Consider the following 18,927-nt stretch of genomic DNA (forward strand, 5'->3'; position numbering starts at 1 on the left):
CTCCTCCTCCTCCTCCTCCTTCTCCTTCTCCTCCTCCTCCTCCTCCTCCTCCTCCTCCTCCTCCTCCTTCTTCTATGTAGCCCTCACTGTGTTCATGCCCTTTTGTGCACTGGGGCACAGTGACATAGAGATCTGGCTATTTGCATTTTGATCTTGTGTCTGGCAGGACCTTGTTCCTTGCTTCTCATGGGAACAGGGAGTTATCACATCCAAGGATCCTGTGCTTTGGTTCTCTTTAATTTCCTTTGAATTGATGAGGTCAGATAGTTTTGATTATGGGACAAGATGGTGTGAATGAAAAGTAGCAACTCTTTTTCCTGTTGGTTCATGTTGCTCCTAGGTTATCTCATGCTATCTGGATTTAGATTTTACACACACATGGAGTTTCCAGCTCCTATTGACAAAATCGTGTCTACTGTGCTCAGTGCCAAAGGGAACACTATTTCTTTTGGGAAGATCCACAATGAACTTTATTTTATTAAAGCCTCTATTAAAATTTCTGCATTACTCGAACTCAATTTTCTTCAAACTTAATTCTCCATAGTTATTATTTTACAAACATTAGATAACATCTAACGAGATGTTAGAGTTTTCTTCAACACTGAGAACTAAGAATTTACTCCAATTTCGTATTAAAGTCATGATGTCCAATATAAAGATTTGTTACCAAAGAAGATCACTGAATTTTTGTTCTGTTTGGACTGCTCGGGAGTTCTTTATCATATTGAATAGAACTCCACTTCTATATGACTTTCTAGTTCTTTATAGTGGAGTCTAATAGAATGAATCTGCTTTCTCTTTCCAAGTGTATCCCTCCAGATTTGCAAAGGCAGCTTTGGAGGAACTACTCAAAGTCTTTTCTCCCCAAATGATACAGATCAACTTCTTTAATGATTCCTTTACAGTATATAATCCCTTCAGTCCTCCATACCCCGACATATTAATGTTGCATTACTTAATAACAGTGAAACACGAGTCATAATCAAACTCACCTTTTCTGCTTGCTATTCCAGTCACTATTATCCTCACTGGAGATACAGAGATAAATAAGGCAGACAAAGACACTACTTCTTAGAACTTATTTTCTTCTATAGTAAAATAAGGAAACTACTAAATAATATAGAAAGATGATTTCATATTTTGACAAGTATTTCAAAGAAACTGTATCATGGTGTTGGAATAGTGAGTAGTATGGAAATAGGGAACAAATTGCATTGAGTGATTAGAGAAGGCTTCTGAGGATCTGAATGCTGAGGGCAGACACCTGAATGATGACAAGGACCCATTCTGGGAAAGCCAGGGAAACAATGGCTGCAGAGAGAAGAGCTAGAGATGGCCACAGGCAACATCAAGCCTATTGAAGGATTCCATTTTCTCCAATTCCAGGATTACGTAAAATGGCTGCTTTTTCCTTGAAGCATTCCACATGTAAATCATTCAGGCTCTAGCCCATGTCTTCTGCGATTAGACCACACGACTTGATTTGCGCTGAATTCCATGTAAGCTAGAATTACAAAACTCTTGAATCTGTTTTTTTCTTCTTTAGCTGGTCTTTTCTCCACGAATCCCTCTTCTTATTAGTTCCTATTACAAACTTTCCTTCTCGTGACTTCACTTAGAGTCTGCGTCTAGGGGTTTATGGTCTCAGACATGCATTTAGCGTCTACCTGTTGAACTCCTATGCCTCACTTGTTATTATATGACCTTGTTTTATTCATTTTCATCACAGAATTCATTGTTACCTGATATTTCCTGTTCCTTAATTTGTATATTACTCATCTCTCATCACTGGGATGCGGGTTCCACAAGAACAGGATCTTGCCTACCTTGTTTGTTTGCCTCTACTGGCCTCAAGTTCGGTACCTTGCAGAATAAGAACTACTCCACAAGTAATTACTAAATTAATGGTTTTAAGATTCCACGTCATTAGTCACAGGTAGAGTAACAACAGAATTCATGCAGCATTGGGGAGAAGTCATCTGGTTTACATCAGTGAATTTAGAAAGAAATAAAGCATACCTCATTGGAACTTAGATGCAATTCATCATTTTAGGTTGAATTTAACTTCAATAAGAAGAGGAAACTGTGAAATGTTTAACACAGTGTCTGTCCTCGACCTTGTTTCCTCTATGACTCAGAATCTTCCTTTCAGCTGAAATCACAGTTGTCTGATGGAACAAGGGCCCCTCTGCAGAGCTCCCTTGGGTGGAAAAGGCCAGAGGATAAAAGTACCCATTGGAGCTGAAAGAGAGCCTCTGCCTGATTCTTAGCTGCTATCTTGTAGTGCCCATAAATCTAGAAAAAGATTTATCAGCTAAGCAAAAGTCTCTATGACTTAAGGTTATACCTACATTCTTTAAGATGGTTCCTACCTAAATGTAGCATGTCAGGATCAGATGGCCAGGCTAGCAGGAAATAACTAGGTCCACATCTTGTTTCTCTTACCAAACTTGTCTCACTCTGGCTCTTCTGCCTAGAGGGTAATTAATTTCCATTTCTTAATTTTTATTTATTAAATAAATACATTTATTGTTCTCTTGTTTCATTTCTTTGGTTTGCTTTTTATTATTTTTTTTTTAATTTTTTTTTCAACGTTTATTTATTTATTTGGGACAGAGAGAGACAGAGCATGAACGGGGGAGGGGCAGAGAGAGAGGGAGACACAGAATCGGAAACAGGCTCCAGGCTCTGAGCCATCAGCCCAGAGCCCGACGCGGGGCTCGAACTCACGGACCGTGAGATCGTGACCTGGCTGAAGTCGGACGCTTAACCGACTGCGCCACCCAGGCGCCCCAGCTTTTTATTATTTTTGAAAGCAGAGATGGAAAGGTGAAATAACAAAATGTTGTTAAATTACACCATATGTTCAAAATTAACAAGAGATCTGTATCTTAGGAGATTCTTTACTTTGAGTAAACAGAAAGACCAGAAACTATTTCCACAGCTCCAAAGAGAGTCACCCTAATGGGCCCTCCTGACCAGGGGTCCCGGGGAAGGGAGGAAGGATGACGTAAGATGCCAAAGGCCCTGTTGCCAGCAGAACTGAGCTGCGTATTAGCTGGAAAGGTGACGGAGAAAGCAGAGCTGTGCGGACCCTTCTGGTTGAGGAACTGGTAGGTTTAAGGTAGAAGAGTGAGGCTGACATCTAGTGGCAGCAATAGGTAATGGCACAGAGCGCACAGAAGCCGAAGGCTGATCACTGTTCTTTTTCATTCCCTCAGCCTCAAATACAGTAAGGGCTTCATCTCCCTGTGTTAGTCAAGATCTTTCAGCTATAAGTGACAGCTTGTAAGACGGATTAAACAAAAAAGAAAAAATAATTTATTGACTGATGTAATAGGGACGACAGAATGGAGTAGGGATTAAAATTGCTACAACTCAGGGGTGGTATGGTATCCACTCTTCCTCTCAAAAACATACTTACCCCCCTCCCCCCCCCTCCACCCAGAAGTTCTTGGTGCTCCTTCTCCCTCCTTCTCTTAGCACACGAGCATTTTTTTTCCCTCTAATTAAAGTGAACTTCATTCATGAGTGTGAAGTAGAAAGGCTCAAACAGCTATTTATGTTTGTGTGTGGGGGGGGGGGTGGGTGTGGGTGTGATGTGTATTCGCTCATTGTTCAGGTGAGATTAATGGGGCACAGTAAGATCTTGCAGGTGAACCTGAAATTTGGGGTGAGTTAATTCAGGAGCGCGTTAGGAATACCATTTGATGATGGACCTTAGACCCAAGCAAAATGAAAGCTCATTTTATTTATTTTTATTTATTTTTTTTTGAAAGCTCATTTTAAACAATCAGTACACAGAGGGGCGCCTGGGTGGCGCAGTCGGTTGAGCGTCCGACTTCAGCCAGGTCACGATCTCGCGGTCCGTGAGTTCGAGCCCCGCGTCAGGCTCTGGGCTGATGGCTCAGAGCCTGGAGCCTGTTTCCCATTCTGTGTCTCCCTCTCTCTCTGCCCCTCCCGCGTTCATGCTCTGTCTCTCTCTGTCCCAAAAATAAATAAACGTTGAAAAAAAAATTTAAAAAAAAAAAACAATCAGTACACAGAGATAAATGTCTACCACCTCTTTCATTATTATGCTTAATTGTAATAAATGTGACACTTGGTTCTCCATTAATTTGATTCCTTTGTTTTCAGTTTTGTTCCAAATTTGGCTGTAGCACAGATGTGTTGTTTATTACATGCCCTCACATTCCGAAAGAAATAATTCTCAGAATTAAGTAGTGAAACGAATAAGCAAGTGTAGGACTCCATTACTTATTAGTCACATTTTCCATATTTATCAAATTTAATATGAGGACCAAATTCCCTAAAGAGAAGAGATTTAAAAAAAAAAGGAGGTTAGTATCATAAGGAAACTGGGTATTGCTTCACATTCTCTCATCTTCCCAATGTACCCCTGAGAAAGGGAGCCGCTTTGCAATTCCCTCTATACCCATCTCTTTTCCTGCCCGTCACCCCCCTTTCCTCTGTATCTTAATTATTCAAAGAGGTGTTCCGTGAAGTTTTTCAACAAAGAATCTTTCATCCCTTAACTCATTCCCATTTTGATACCTTTCCATTCAACATAGCAATGCTAGATTTTCTTTTTTACCAAGAAGTAAAAGATAATCATAGGAAGAGTGTGATGCATGGTCATTCATATAATTCGCCCTGTTCAAATTTTCACTAGGTTTACACTGCTCACAGAATACAGTCTACTCTCCTTACTTGGGCCTATATATTCCCCCAGAAAGCTAGCCTCTGCCTAACCTTCCACCCTTATGTATTACTGTTTCCTAAATACATAATGGGCATTTCAACATAATTTTTCTCCTTATTATTTCCCTAAAGACACAGCACATTTTCTCAATTTCAAATGTTTTCTCAAGCAGAGAGCCTTGGATAAGTTGCCCATTCTATTTCCTGTTGAATTTTTTCAAAGAACGCTGTACCCTTCGCTTCTTTCAAGAGACTCCCCACATTGACCCCTATCTCAGGTTTACCTTTGATGTATATCTGATCTACTCGCCTGGTTAAGGGATTGCAGACATGTTAACTTGTAAGAGGCAAGCTGGTAATGGAGTGGGCCACTTTCATCATAACGGAGAGGTGGGGCTGTCTGAAATGTCTGAACTCCATTTGGACGGGCAGCTACTACTCGGCAGTTGTTGCTTTTATTTTTCATGTGAAATCCTAGCTTACTATTAGCATAACCTTGACGTTTCAAAATACGTTGGAAATGTATATTTTTAGGTAAAATAAGATTTTTGAAATGCTGTCGATCACTTCAAGACTTACTAAAATACTGTTTTGATTGAACAAAATCAATGCTGTTTGTTGTTATCATGAATTTTCCTAGGCATATATTCATTTTGCCAAATGAGATTACAAACTTCCGAAGAGTCCGGGGTCTATTTCCTACAACTCTCTATTTTCTTGGTAGTTATTATATGACTCCTGCACTGAGTAGCCTTGAGGGATTCTTCTAAGGATAGTGACTATAATTCTGTATCAGTTCTGGCCAAAACTTGCACTCCTCTCTTTCCTTCCTTCCTTCCTTCCTTCCTTCCTTCCTTCCTTCCTTCCTTCCTTCCTTCCTTCCTTCCTTCTTTCCTTCCTTCCTTTCTTTTTCTTCTTTCTTTCTTCTTTCTTTTTCTTTCTTTCTTTTTGCTTCAAGTTTTTACTTAAGTTCCAGTTAGTTAACATATAGTGTAATATTATATTCAGGATTTTAATTTAGTTAATCATCACTTTCATGTAACACCCAGTGCTCATTACAAGTGCCCTCCTTAGTACCCGTCACCCATTTAGCCCATCCTTTACCCACCTCCTTCTCACAATCCTCAGTTTTTCTCTATAGGTAAGAAAGAGTCTCTTATGGTTTGCCTCTCCACCCGCCCCCCCCCCCACTGCATATTCATCTGTTTCATTTCTTAAATTCCACATGAGTGAAATCATATGGTACTTGTCTTTCTCTGACTGAATTATTTCGCTTAACATACCACACTCTAGCTCCCTCCACGTTGTTGCAAATGGCAAGATTTCATTCTTTTTTTAATGTCTGAGTAATATTCCATTGTGTATATACACCACATTTTCTTTTTTAAAAATTTATTTATTGAGAGAGGGACAGAGAGAGAGAGAGAGAGAGAGAGAGAACGAGCAGAGAAGGGGCAGAGAGAGAGGGAGAGAGTGAGAATCCCAAGCAGGCTCCACGCTGTCAGCGCAGAGACCAATGCAGGCACGATCCCACAAACCATGAGATCATGACCTGAGCTGAAATCAAGAGTCAGACATTTAACTGACTGAGTTACTCAGGCGCCCTTCTTTAGCCATTCATCAGTCGATGGGCAGTGTGCTGTTGCCCTAATTTGGCTATTGTTGATAATGCTGCTATAAATGTTGGAGCGCATGTACCCCTTTGAATTGGTATTTTTGTGATCTTTGGGCAAATACCTAGTAGTACAATGCTGGATTATAGGGTGGTTCTATTTTTAACTTTTTGAGAAAATTCCATGCAATTTTTTCAGAGTGACTGCACTGGTTTTCTTTCCCACCAACAGTGTAAGAGTGTTCCCCTTCCTCTGCATCTTCGCTAACATCTGTTGTTCCCCGTGTGGTTCATTGGAGTCATTCTGACAAGTGTCATTCTGACAAGTGGATATCTCATTGTAGTTTTGATTTGTGCTTTTCTGGTGATAAGTGATGTTGAGCATCTTTTCATGTGTCTGTTGGCCATCTGGACGTCTTCTTTGGAAAAATGTCTATTCATGTCTTCTGCCCACTTCTTAACTGGGTTCTTTGTTTTTTGGGTGTTCAGTTTGATGGGGTGTGTTTTGTTTTGTTTTGTTTTGTTTTGTTTTTAGAGATTTTGGATCCTAACCTTTTATCAGCTATGCCACTTGCAAATATCTTCTCCCATTCCAAAGGTTGCTTTATACTTTGGTTGGTTGTTTCCTTCACTGTGCAGAAGATTTTTATCTTGCTATAAGTACCGATAGTTCATTTTTGCTTTTGTTTCCCTTAACTCTGGAGCTGTATCTACTAAGAAGTTGCTACAGCTGATGCCAAAGAGGCTGCCACCTGGGTTCTCCTCTAGGATTTTGATGGTTTTCCGTCTCATATTTAGGTCTTCTTCCATTTTGAATTTATTTTTGTGTATGGTGTAAGAAAGTGGTCCAGTTTGATTCTTTTACATGTTGCTGTCCAGGTTTCTCAACATCATTTGTTGAAGAGACTGTCTTTTTCCAATGGATATTCTCTCCTGCTTTGTTGAAGATTAGTTGACCATATAGCTATGAGTCCATTTCTGGGTCTTCTATTCTGTTCCATTGATCTATGTGTCTGTTTTTGTGCCAGTATCATGCTGTTTTGATCACGACAGCTTTATAATATAACTTGAAGCGCTCAGAATTGTGATGCCTCCAGATTTGCTTTTCTTTTTCAACATTTTTTTTTTTTTTTTTTTTTTTTTACTATTCAGGGTCTTTTGTGGTTTCATACAAATTTTAGTATTGTTTTTTCTACTCCTCTGAAAAATGCTGGTGTTATTTTGACAGGGATTGCATTAAATGTGTAGATTGCTTTGGGCAATATAAACATTTTAATAATATCTATTCTCCCAGTCCATGAACATGGAATATTTTTCCATTTCTTTGTATCGTCTTCAATTTCTTTCATAAGTATTCTATAGTTTTCAGCTTACAGATCTTTTACCTCTTTGGTTAGGTTTATTCCCAGGTATCTTATGGGTTTTGGTGCAATTATAGATGGAATCAATTCCTCGATTTCTCTTTCTGCTGCTTCATTATTGGTGTATAGAAATGCAACAGATTTCTGCATTTTGATTTTGCACCCTGTAACTTTGCTGAATTCATGTATTAGTTCTAGCAACTTTTAGGTGGAGTCTTTAAGGTTTCCCACATGGAGTCTCATGTCATCTGCAAATAGTGAAAGTTTAACTTCTTTTGGGCTGATTTGGAGGACTTTTATTTTTTTGTATTATCTGATTACTGAGGCTAGGGCTTCCAGTACAATGTTAAATAATAATGGTGAGAGTGGACATCCTTGTCTCGTTCCTGACAGTAGGGAAAAGTCTCTCAATTTTTCCCCATTAAGGACAATATTAGCTGTGGATCTTTCGTATTTGGCCTTTATGATGTGAGTTAAGTTCCTTCTAGCCTTGCTTTCTTGAGGGTTTTTATAAAAAATGGATGCTGTATTTTGTCAAATTGTTTTTTTCTGCATCTATTGAGAGAATCATATAGTTCTTATCTTTTCTTTTATTAATGTGGTGCATCACATTGATTGATTTATGGATATTGAACCAGCCCTGCAGCCCAAGAACAAATCCCACTTGATCATAGTGAATGACTCTTTTACTATACTGTTGGATTTTATTTGCTGGTATTTTGTTGAGAATTTTTGCATCCATGTTCATCAGGAATGTTGGTCTGTAATTCTCTCTCTCTCTCTTTTTTTTTTTTTTTTAGTGGGGTCTTTATCTGGTTTTGGAATCAAGGTAATGCTAGGCTCATAGAATGAGTTTGGAAGTTTTCCTTCCATTTATATTTTTTGGAACAGTTTCAGAAAAATAGGTATTAATGTTCTTTTTAAAAATTTTTTTTTAATGTTTATTTTTGACAGAGAGAGAAAGAGAGAGAGAGACAGTGCATGAGCGGGGGAGGGGCAGAGAGAGAAGGAGACACAGAATCCGAAGAAGGCTCCAGGCTCTGAGCTGTCAGCACAGAGCTGGATGCAGGGCTCGAACTCACGACTGTGAGATCATGACCTGAGCCGAAAGTCAGACGCTCAACCAACTGAGCCACCCAGGCACCCCTTAACTGTTCTTTAAATATCGGATAGTGGGGTACCTGGGTAGCTCAGTCGGTTAAGTGTCCAACTTTGGCTCAGGTCATGATCTCATGGTCTGTGAGTTTGAGCCCTGCATCGGGCTCTGTGCTGACAGGTTGGAGCCTGGAGCCTGCTTTGGATTCTGTGTCTCCCTCAATCTCTGCCCCTTCCCTGCTCATACTCTCTCTCTCAATCTCTCTTTCTCTCTCAAAAATAAATTTAAAAACCTTAAAAAATAAATAAAAATAAATGTCTGGTAGAATTCCCCTGTGAAGCCATCTGACCCTGAACTTTTGTTTTTTGGGAAATTTTTCATTACGGATTCAATTTCTTTGCTGATAATCAGTATGTTCAAGTTTTCTATTTCTTCTTTTTTCAGTTTTGGTAATTTTATATGTTTCTAGGAAATTATCCATTTCTTCTAGGTGGCCTGATTTATTGGCCTATAATTTTTCATCATATTCTCTTATAGTTGTTTTTATTTCTGTGGTGTTGGTTGTGATCTCTCCTCTCTCATTTGTGTTTTATTTATTTGGGTATTTTCTGTTTTATTTTTGATAAATCTGGCTAGGATTTATCAATTTTATTAATTCTTTCAAAGAGTCAGCTCCTGGTTTCATTAATCTGTTTGACTGGTTTTTTGTTTGTTTTTGTTTTTTGTTTGTTTGTTTGTTTTTTGTTTGTTTGCTTCTATATCATTTATTTCTGCTCTAATCTTTATTATTTCTCTTCTTCTGTTGACTTTAGGCTTCATTTGTTGTCCTTTTTCTAGGTCCTTCAGGTGTAAGGTTAGGTTACAGATTTGAGGTTTTCCTTGCTTTTTGAGGTAGGTCTATATTGTCATATACTTCTTTCTTATGACCACTTTTGCTGAATCCCAAATGTTTTGGACCATTGTGTTTTCATTATCATTTGTTTCCAGTTTGTTTGTCTTTTTAATTTCTTCTTCAATTTCCTGGTTGACCCATTCATTCCTTAGTAGGATGTTATTTAACATCCGTGTATTTGTGGTCTTTCCAATTTTTCTCTTGTGGTTGACTTCAAGTTTCATAACGTTGTGATCTAAAAATAGGCATGGTATGATCTCAATCTTTTTGTGCTGGTTGAAGCCTGATTTGTGACTTAGTGTATGATGTATTCTGGAGAATTTTCCATGTGCACTTGAAAAAAAAATGTGTACTCTGCTGCTTTAGGATGAAATGTTGTGAATATATGTTAAGTCCATCTGTACAGTGTGTCATTCAAAGCCATTGTTTCCTTGTTGATTTTCTGCTTACATGACCTGTCCATTGATGTAAGTGGGGTGTTAAAATCCCCTATTATTGTTGTATTATTATCAATGAATACCTTTACGTTTGTTATTCATTGTTTTATATATTTTGGTCTCTCACGTTGGGGGCATAAATATTTACAATTGTTAGATCTTGTTGGATAGACTGCTTTATTGTGATATAGTACCCTTCTTCATCTCTTATTACAGCCTTTGGTTTAAAATCTAGTTTGTCTATATTCCATGACAAATATATGACTTCACTCATATGAAGACTTTAAGATAAAAAACAGATGAACATAAGGGAATGAAAACAAAAATAGTATAAAAACAGGGAGGGGGACAAAACATAAGAGGCTTTTAATATGGAGAACAAACAGAGGGTTACTGGAGGGGTTGTGGGAGGGGGGATGGGCTAAATGGGTAAGAGGCATTAAGAAATCTACTCCTAAAATCATTGTTGCACTATATGCTAACTAACTTGGATGTAAATTAAAAAAAAATTAAAATGATAAAAAAAAATAAAAAAATAAATGATGTAAAATCTAGTTTGTCTGATATAAATATCGCTACTCTGGCTTTCTTTTGGTGTCCATTAGCATGATTTTCCATCCCCTCCCTTTTAATCTGACAGTGGCTTTAGGTCTAAAATGAATCTCATGTAGATAGCATATAGATGGGTTTTGGGGTTTTTTTAACCCTATGTCTTTTGATTGGAGCATTTAGTCCATTTACATTCAGAGTAATTATTGATGGATATGAATTTTGTGCCCTTTTATTACTTGTTTTGTCATTGTTTCTGGAGATTTTCTCTGTTCCTTTCTAATCTTTGTCACTTTTGGTCTTTCTTTCCTCAAAGATTCCCCTTTAATATTTCTTGCAGGGCTTGTTTAGTGGTCACAAACTCCTTTAGTTTTTGTTTGTCTGGGAAACTCTATCTCTCCTGTGCTGGATGATAGCCTTGCTGGATAGAATATTCTTGGCTGCATACTTTTCCCATTCAGCACATTAAATGGATCAGGCCATCCCTTGTAAGTTAGGGATTTCTTTTGTCTTTCTGCTCTTAGGAGTTTTTTCATCTCTATATTTTGCAAATTTAACTACAATATATCTTGGTGTTGACCTGCTTTTGTTGATTTTGATGGGAGTTCTCTGTAACTCCTGGATTTGCATGTCTGTTTCCTTCCCCAGATTAGGGAAGTTTTTAGCTATATTTCTTCAAATAAACCTTCTGCCCTCTTTTCCCTCTCTTCTTATCAGACTTCTATGATATGAATGTTATTATGCTTTATGGAGTCACTGAGTTTCCATAGTCTATATCCATGACCTAACATTTTTCTTTCTCTCTTCTTTTCAGCTTCATTATTTCCATAATTTTATCTTTTATATCACTTATGCATTCCCCTGCATCTTCCATTCTTGTGGTCATTATGTCTGATCAGTTTTGAATCTCGGTTATTGCATTTTTCATTTTGGTCTGACTAGTTTTTAGGTATTTTATATCTGTGGTAAGGGACTCCCTGGTGTCTTATATGCTTTTTTCAAGCTCAGCTAGTATCCTTATGATTGCTGCTTTAAATTCTGGATGAGGTATATTACTTACATCTGTTTCAATTAGATCCCTGGCCATGACCTTTTCTTGTTCTTTCTTTTGGTATGAATTCCTCTGTCTTGGCACTTTGTCTAGGTGTCTGTCTCCTTTTCTGTGTCAGGAAAGTGTGTTATGTTTCCTGATCCTGCGAGTAATGGCTTTATAAAGAAGAAGTCATATACTTACAGAGCTTGGTGCTTCAAGAAGTGTCTCTTCTGTAAGCTGTGTTCACTCAGCTGCTGTGTTTTGGCTGCTCTTTCTCTCAGGTTATTCCTATGCAGAGCTTCTCCTTGCTTTCCATGATGTGGCCTTTTCTCTCCCTCTAGTTGTACAGTTTGATCTGTCAGTCTTCAGATCAATTTCTTGGGTATTTAGAATAATTTGATATTTGTCTAGTTGTGTTTGTGCAACGAGGTGGGTCCTCTTACTTCTCCATCATCTTAGCTCAGCCTCCTAAAACACTTTTGTTTTCTTTTTTTTCAAGGGATTTACATCATTCACAAATGGTGAGTATCTCTCAAGATTGTGAGTCCCAGTTTCTCAGGATTTTTCTTCACAATGCCACTAAAAGCAGAGATGGAGGGATTATTCTCCTTCTTCCATCACTCAAAAGAATATCAAGATGGTCGTTTTTGCCCCAAGAAATAGAAACAGCATGAAGACCAAGCTTATACATGCAAGTTGCATTGAGAATTGAAGCAAATACACAGGCCACTGCACCACACCTGCCATTGGCATCAGTGTGTTTCAGAAGTAGATGTATTTGGTAAGATCTGGTCTCATACTGGCTCTGACATTACTGAACCATTTTTTGCTTTTTCAACCAACAAGGGCTTGTTATTTATTCTTAGATTAAGAAATAACAGCTATGGTGTTTGCAGTAAATTTAGGAGAATCACATGATGGAAGGAAGGAAGGAAGGAAGATAGTTTCTTCAGTCTTTTCCCATTTCTGTCAGAACAGGTCTGAGGCATGATTTCAGTGGTGCTGAGACTTTCTCAAGTCTTCTAGATGAGGCTGAAAGAAATCTCAGAACCAACTTTGAGAAGTCATTGGGTTGTCACCTGTGCAAGAGAGAGACCTGCACTGTAGCTCTGCATCAGTCTATGCTAGTTTCCAGAAGCCCAGGCCACGGTGATTCAGTTCCTCCTACACTGCTCTTTTTAGTGGTATGTGTCCAAATACCACAGGTGTGGAAAAAGGATTATGTGGAAGAGCTAAGAAGGTGCTTCTGAGTGTCTTGCCTAATTAGCCCCTGCCTGAGAAAGTGACAGCAGCTATTAGGAAGGAATGTTAATGTGATTTAATTATTCTACATAGTCTGGTGACATTCATGAATTCTCATTAATCTTGCTTTGAAACTGATGGTAGATACTTGGTTAATTCCCATTTTTTCAGTTCCCATTCTTTTCCTTTAAACGACATTGTAATCATCCTCTGAGTCTAGAACTTTCTCTGAAGATGAGCAAATATTTCCCTTATTCAATAATTTCTACAGCCATTTCCTTCAGTGCTCAGTAATAACATCCTCATGGGATCAAAACATGACACTGGAAGCCCATGAGATTGCTTTAAAAGGAAGATATGCATTAAAGAATTAGCTCAACAGACTTGGGATGTTCAAATTAGCTCCGAGGAAGTAGCCATAAGCCTTTAGAATATCCCTCCTGATAAGAGTGACTTTATAACCTGGGGTCGTAGGCCATGCCACATAGTTTATACTTAAGTGAATGTCTGTTGTTGTTCACTGTGGTCCTGAGCCACCCCATATCCATTTGACCTCTGGGAATGTGGGGTGGCTGGAGACTAAGTAATTGTTAGTTGTGCAGGTGCTACCTGCCTAGGTGACTGGCTTCTAACAAAAGGCCTGGGAACCGAGGCTTTGGTGAGCTTCCCAGGTTGACAGTACTTCATATGTGTTGTCATGCATCATAGCTAGGAGAGTTAAACACTGCTTGTGTGAGTCCACTGGGAAAGATCATCTGGAAGCTTGTGATTGGTTTCTCTTGGACTCCACCCTAGGAGCTTTCTGCCTTTGCTGATTTTACTCATATCCTCTCATTGTAATAAACTGCTACCATGTGTGTAATAGCTTTTTGAGGTCTGTGAGTCCTGCTAGCAAATCATCAAACATGAGGATAGTTTTGGGGATTTCCAACAGAGAAGATCTGATAGGTCATGGAAAAGTTAGTAATAGTTACTAAAAGTTACTAATACTAGATACAAATCTGTTTGTAAAAACAATTTCAAATGGAGTTTAAAATATATCACAAGGAATATTATTAATTTTAAAATCTAAATTTACTATTGAACTTACTTGAAAGGCAAAGAAATATATAAGTCACTGTCAATTTTTATTGATGTAAGAGCACGTAAGCATTTTGTTATGTGCTATAGACCTATAGACCTATATAGACCTATACAGACCTATAGACCTATAGACCTATATCTATGTCTGTGCCTATGTCTGTATTGATATCTATATCTATTTATGTCTACCATGAAAATTTATGAGTGCTAGTCATCGGCATGTCAATGTGACTTGTTAAACATTTTTGAGTGATTTGAAAAAATGGATTTCTATTCATTATTTGAATATAATCTATAGATATCTATTAGTATGATTGTTGTACAATTTTGCCAAAGCATCACATAAGCTTTTCTTTCTTTTTTAATGAGTAAACTTTGAATGTTAACTGAAGTTTTTCAGAAAGACTGTTCTCTTCATACATAGTCTGTCCCCAGTCTTTTATCAACAATAGAGGTTATTTTCAAAAGTCTCATCCATCAGTAAATCCAGCTCCTGGGCTAAGATTATTTGATATTTCTGTGAATAAGTATAGAGGAAAAAATGATGCTATTTTATTTTCAACTTACCACTGATCGACACAAAAGAAACACTCATTCTGGTAAGTGTGGCCGTTTGTAGCACAGACGTATGACGTTATATTCGGACATTTTGAATCATAAAAAGGACCCTGTGGGTAGTACATTTTACATGGGGGCTGCAAATATCACAAAACATCATATGAATAACAATTGGTAGATTTTCCCTCGTCTATTCCTGGCCTATCACTTCTGCCCCTAACAGAAATAATATCAAATATTACTAGTGAATTGATTCTTTTTCAAGAATTACAAAGACAGGGCTTTGGCCAGGCAGGTTTTTGGTGGACTGCCATGTCAGGAAATGCAGTGACCCATCCATCATCTCCTAAAGTCATAAACATTATCACATACCCACTTAAATCCTAAATACAAACTTTTTATTTAAACTTAGAGTCCCAATGCCAGTAACTAATTCTAAGAAGTTTGTGAATAGAGATATTTATGTGTTTGTGAAATTCTAGGGGAAGGGGCTCAAATGAAATTGATAAGAGTGAGGATTCTGTATTGAGGCTAAGAATAAATTCTGTATTTACCACTGTTTAATTTTATGACCTCGAGCAAGTGACAGGTGTTATTTCATTTAATGCTCAGAAATGTATTTTACTGTTATAATGTTTGTGCTGCATGAGATTAAATCTAAGTCTGGAAAGGGTAAGATGCATGTCCAAGGTCACATAGAAAACTTTTGTTCTGTTTACCCCCATGAAGTTTTTGGTCTCTCAGGTCAAGAGGGTGATCAGATTAGCATCAGAATTGAGAACAAGAAATTTAAAGTTACCTTAGGCCATTTAGCTATATTTTTTGGCTTGAAGACTTCTGCAGATAAAGTACATACACAATAGGTTAAAAAAATAGTTCTTCATGGAATATGATTTCACCCACTGAAGTTACTAACTGAATAAAGAAATGTAATCGAATTACTCCTTTGCACAAAAGTATACAAAAGAACTTGTAGCGATGGAATTTGTGGGTGGCATTCTTTTTGTTAACTACTTTATCCATTTATTCATTCTTCCATTCATTTTCACAGTCCTTACTTTATTTATAAGTTTTCTATGTCACTGAGAAAAGAGTAAAAACCACTTGGGGTTGTATGCATAACTTGCAAACTATGTTATTTTCATTAAGTTACTTGACTTTTGTTGGCTTTAGTTTCCTTTTCACTACAATTGGGATGAATATATGTACTTTAAAGTTATTTAAAAATATTTTTTAATGTTCATTTATTTTTGAGAGAGAGAGAGAGACAGAGTGTGAGCAGAGGAGGGGCAGAGAGAGAGGGAGACACAGAATCGGAAGCAGGCTCCAGGTTCTGAGCTGTCAACACAGAGCCTGACGTGGGCTTAAACTCACGAACTGTGAGATCATGAGCTGAGCCAAAGTCAGACACTTAACCAACTGAGCCACCCAGGCAACCCTAAAGTTATTTTTTAAATTAAATATGATAAAGTAAATAAAACATTAGGCTAGTTTTGCCCAAGATGCTGAGCTAAAGAGGATACTATGGGTGATGGTCAGAAACTTTAGGGATTCCTTGGCTCTGGAGAGACTGACTGGCTCTGGGAAACCAGTTTGTGTGAAGATGCTAGTGTCGCCAGGGGATGCAGGCCAGCTGGCTGTTGGAGAGGGAAATAAGAAAAGACATCGTAGTTCTGCTCTTCCTTATCTCTCATTGTAAAATGATCTTTTAAATATTCTAGAAAATTCTAGCTTTCCAAAAGCTGGAATTTCTAAAGTTTGAAGAGAAAACTTGAATTATATTTTACAAATTTTCCCAAAGGAAACACGAAGCCTACCAACCTTCCCAGGAATAGACTATGCCAGTTGCATATACAATCTTTTAAAGAATAAAAAAGATGGAATGCTTGTCTATAATTCTAAAAAAAAAAAAAAAACAGAATCTTTTAATGACAAAAGTGACTGGATATAGTGAAGAGAAAAGAAACATAAAAACTTTCATCTAGTAGAAATAAAATAAAGTGAAAATACATACTGCATATCACATATGAAAATAAACTTCAAATGCATCTGAACATAAGAAACAAAACCATGCCAGGATCAGCTGGATTTCTCTTTAATCTTGATGTAGGAAAGGCTTTCTAATAAGTGAGAAATGGTGTTTTAAGATAGCTTTGGTTAGCACTTTTTTTTCATAGTGAAGTTGAATATCTTTTACAGATTTAAGATCCATTTCTGGGGGCGCCTGGGTGGCGCAGTCTGTTAAGCGTCCGACTTCAGCCAGGTCACGATCTCGCGGTCCGTGAGTTCGAGCCCCGCGTCAGGCTCTGGGCTGATGGCTCAGAGCCTGGAGCCTGTTTCCGATTCTGTGTCTCCCTCTCTCTCTGCCCCTCCCCCGTTCATGCTCTGTCTCTCTCTGTCCCAAAAAAAGTAAATAAACGTTGAAAAAAAATTAAAAAAAAAAAAGATCCATTTCTGTATTTTTGGGGTATGTGTATGTGTGTGTGTGAATTGCATATGCAAGCGTATTACTCATTTGACAATTGGGTTTTTATTTGTTCCCTCAGTTTTAAGTATTCTTATATATTAGGTATATTAGTCCTTTATCTGTGATATGTGTTGCAGGTATTTTCTTCCAGTTTATCAGATACCTTTTAGTTTAAAGAATTTACCTTGAAGCCGTACCTCCAACAATACAAAAACACATATGCATAAGATTATTGCAGCATTGTTTGTGATTGAAAAATATTGGAAACAAACTAAACGCCCATACACGGAAGACTGGTTGAATAAACTTTGATACACCCACCCAGTGAAGTTCTATGCAATTGTATAAAAGAATGAGGGAGATCCCTGTGAGTTGATATGTATTAATATTCAAGATATTTGTAAATTGAGAAAAGCAAGTTGCAAACAGGTATTTGTAGTGTGCTGTCTTCTATTCAAGAAAGTAGGAGGAATGACACAATGTGCACACATATGTTTAAGCAAAAAGTAACACAGGAAAGATAGAGACCAATGAGGCTGGTTCCATAAAGATGACTGTGGGATGGAATCAAAAGAAAAGGGATATAGGGGCGCCTGGGTGGCGCAGTCGGTTAAGCGTCCGACTTCAGCCAGGTCACAATCTCGCGGTCCATGAGTTCGAGCCCCGCGTCAGGCTCTGGGCTGATGGCTCAGAGCCTGGAGCCTGTTTCCGATTCTGTGTCTCCCTCTCTCTCTGCCCCTCCCCTGTTCATGCTCTGTCTCTCTCTGTCCCAAAAATAAATAAACGTTGAAAAAAAAATTAAAAAAAAAAAAAAAGAAAAGGGATATGAAGGTAATGGCACTCCTTTGAAGCAAACCTTTCACTCATTTTGTTTTATATTTCTTGTGTTTAAAAAAAATTTTGAATTGCCTTTTGGATTTTTCTTGACCCGTGCATTATGTAGAAGCATGTTGTTTCATTTTCAAATTTTGGAAGGTTTTCCAAATAACTCCCTTTTCTAACAGTGATACCCAATTCATACCTACTTTGCATTGTCAAGTCTAATATTCCCCACCCAGTCACACATGACTATTTTTCTTTTCTACAGCTAAGAAGCTGTCAGATATCTCTCTCCCAAGACTTGTAAGTTTGCTTACCTGAAAAAACAGTATGTGCCACAATGGAGGTTACCAGGAAAAATATGGTCAGGTTGGAAAAGGCAGCCATTTAATCTCATCCAATGTCCTGCTCTGGTGAAGCCTGGGAAAAAAGGCTTGAGACAGCTTATTCCTAATATCTTGCACAGCTAGATTTCCAAACATGAGAGAACCTATTACCCTGAGGTGCTGCCATTCCTATAAACTTGACATGGTGGTCTCAATATTGGCCTGATCCCCCGGGATTCAGACCTGAGAAGGCCCTTCTGCTCCAACTAGAGAAAGTAAACCATTAAAATAACTTTTTTTCCCCCTTCCAATAGCCAATGTGTAATCCTAGTCCTGGTTAGAAGAGAAACTGGGCTCAGGGCTCTCATCAGGGCTGTCCCCAGACCTGTTACTTTTACATAAGTTCCCCCTATAATAGATCATCTATACCAGAACATACATGTCAGTGAATATGGACATTCTAAGAATTTATTAAATATTCTGATAAAAAAGATGCGGACTGACTGCTGTCCTGCATTATCAGAGACATGTCACCTTATAATGTGAGTCGTTTGATTTCCTGAGATAGACCAGCTTCTGAAGTCCTTCATTTACTAGCTAAGCGTCTTCTTCCAGTCCACTTAGATGTGTTCAAATACAAAGAATGACTTGAAAATGGAATTGTTGGTCTTGGGTCATAAAAATTATGTCTACCTTCCCTGATGCAAGAATAAGGATATATATTTAGATCTAGAAATAATTTTTGTGATTT

The 18,927-nt window shown here is 38.0% G+C and overlaps 1 protein-coding gene across 1 annotated transcript; it reads right to left on the bottom strand.

Annotated features, from left to right (window-relative positions):
* Positions 1-14,569: 14,569 nt before the first annotated feature.
* SPINK13 (serine peptidase inhibitor Kazal type 13) lies at positions 14,570-18,237 on the bottom strand. Its single transcript, XM_030306718.1, has 3 exons — positions 18,168-18,237; positions 15,364-15,401; positions 14,570-14,701 (listed from the first exon to the last, which is right to left on the bottom strand). Exons 1-3 carry the CDS (start codon positions 18,235-18,237, stop codon positions 14,570-14,572), a joined length of 240 nt encoding a protein of 79 aa, XP_030162578.1.
* Positions 18,238-18,927: the final 690 nt, after the last annotated feature.

Source organism: Lynx canadensis, chromosome A1 (assembly GCF_007474595.2).
Source record: "Lynx canadensis isolate LIC74 chromosome A1, mLynCan4.pri.v2, whole genome shotgun sequence".
NCBI lineage: Eukaryota > Metazoa > Chordata > Mammalia > Carnivora > Felidae > Lynx > Lynx canadensis.

Coding starts and splice junctions, on each gene's coding strand:
- SPINK13 (XM_030306718.1), bottom strand. CDS start 18,237: ATGGCTGCCTTTTCCAACCTGACCATATTTTTCCTGGTAACCTCCATT. Junction 15,402..18,167: donor GGCACATACTGTTTTTTCAG/GTAAGCAAACTT, acceptor CTTTATCTGCAG/AAGTCTTCAAGCCAAAAAAT. Junction 14,702..15,363: donor ATATAGCTAAATGGCCTAAG/GTAACTTTAAAT, acceptor TGATATTTGCAG/CCCCCATGTAAAATGTACTA.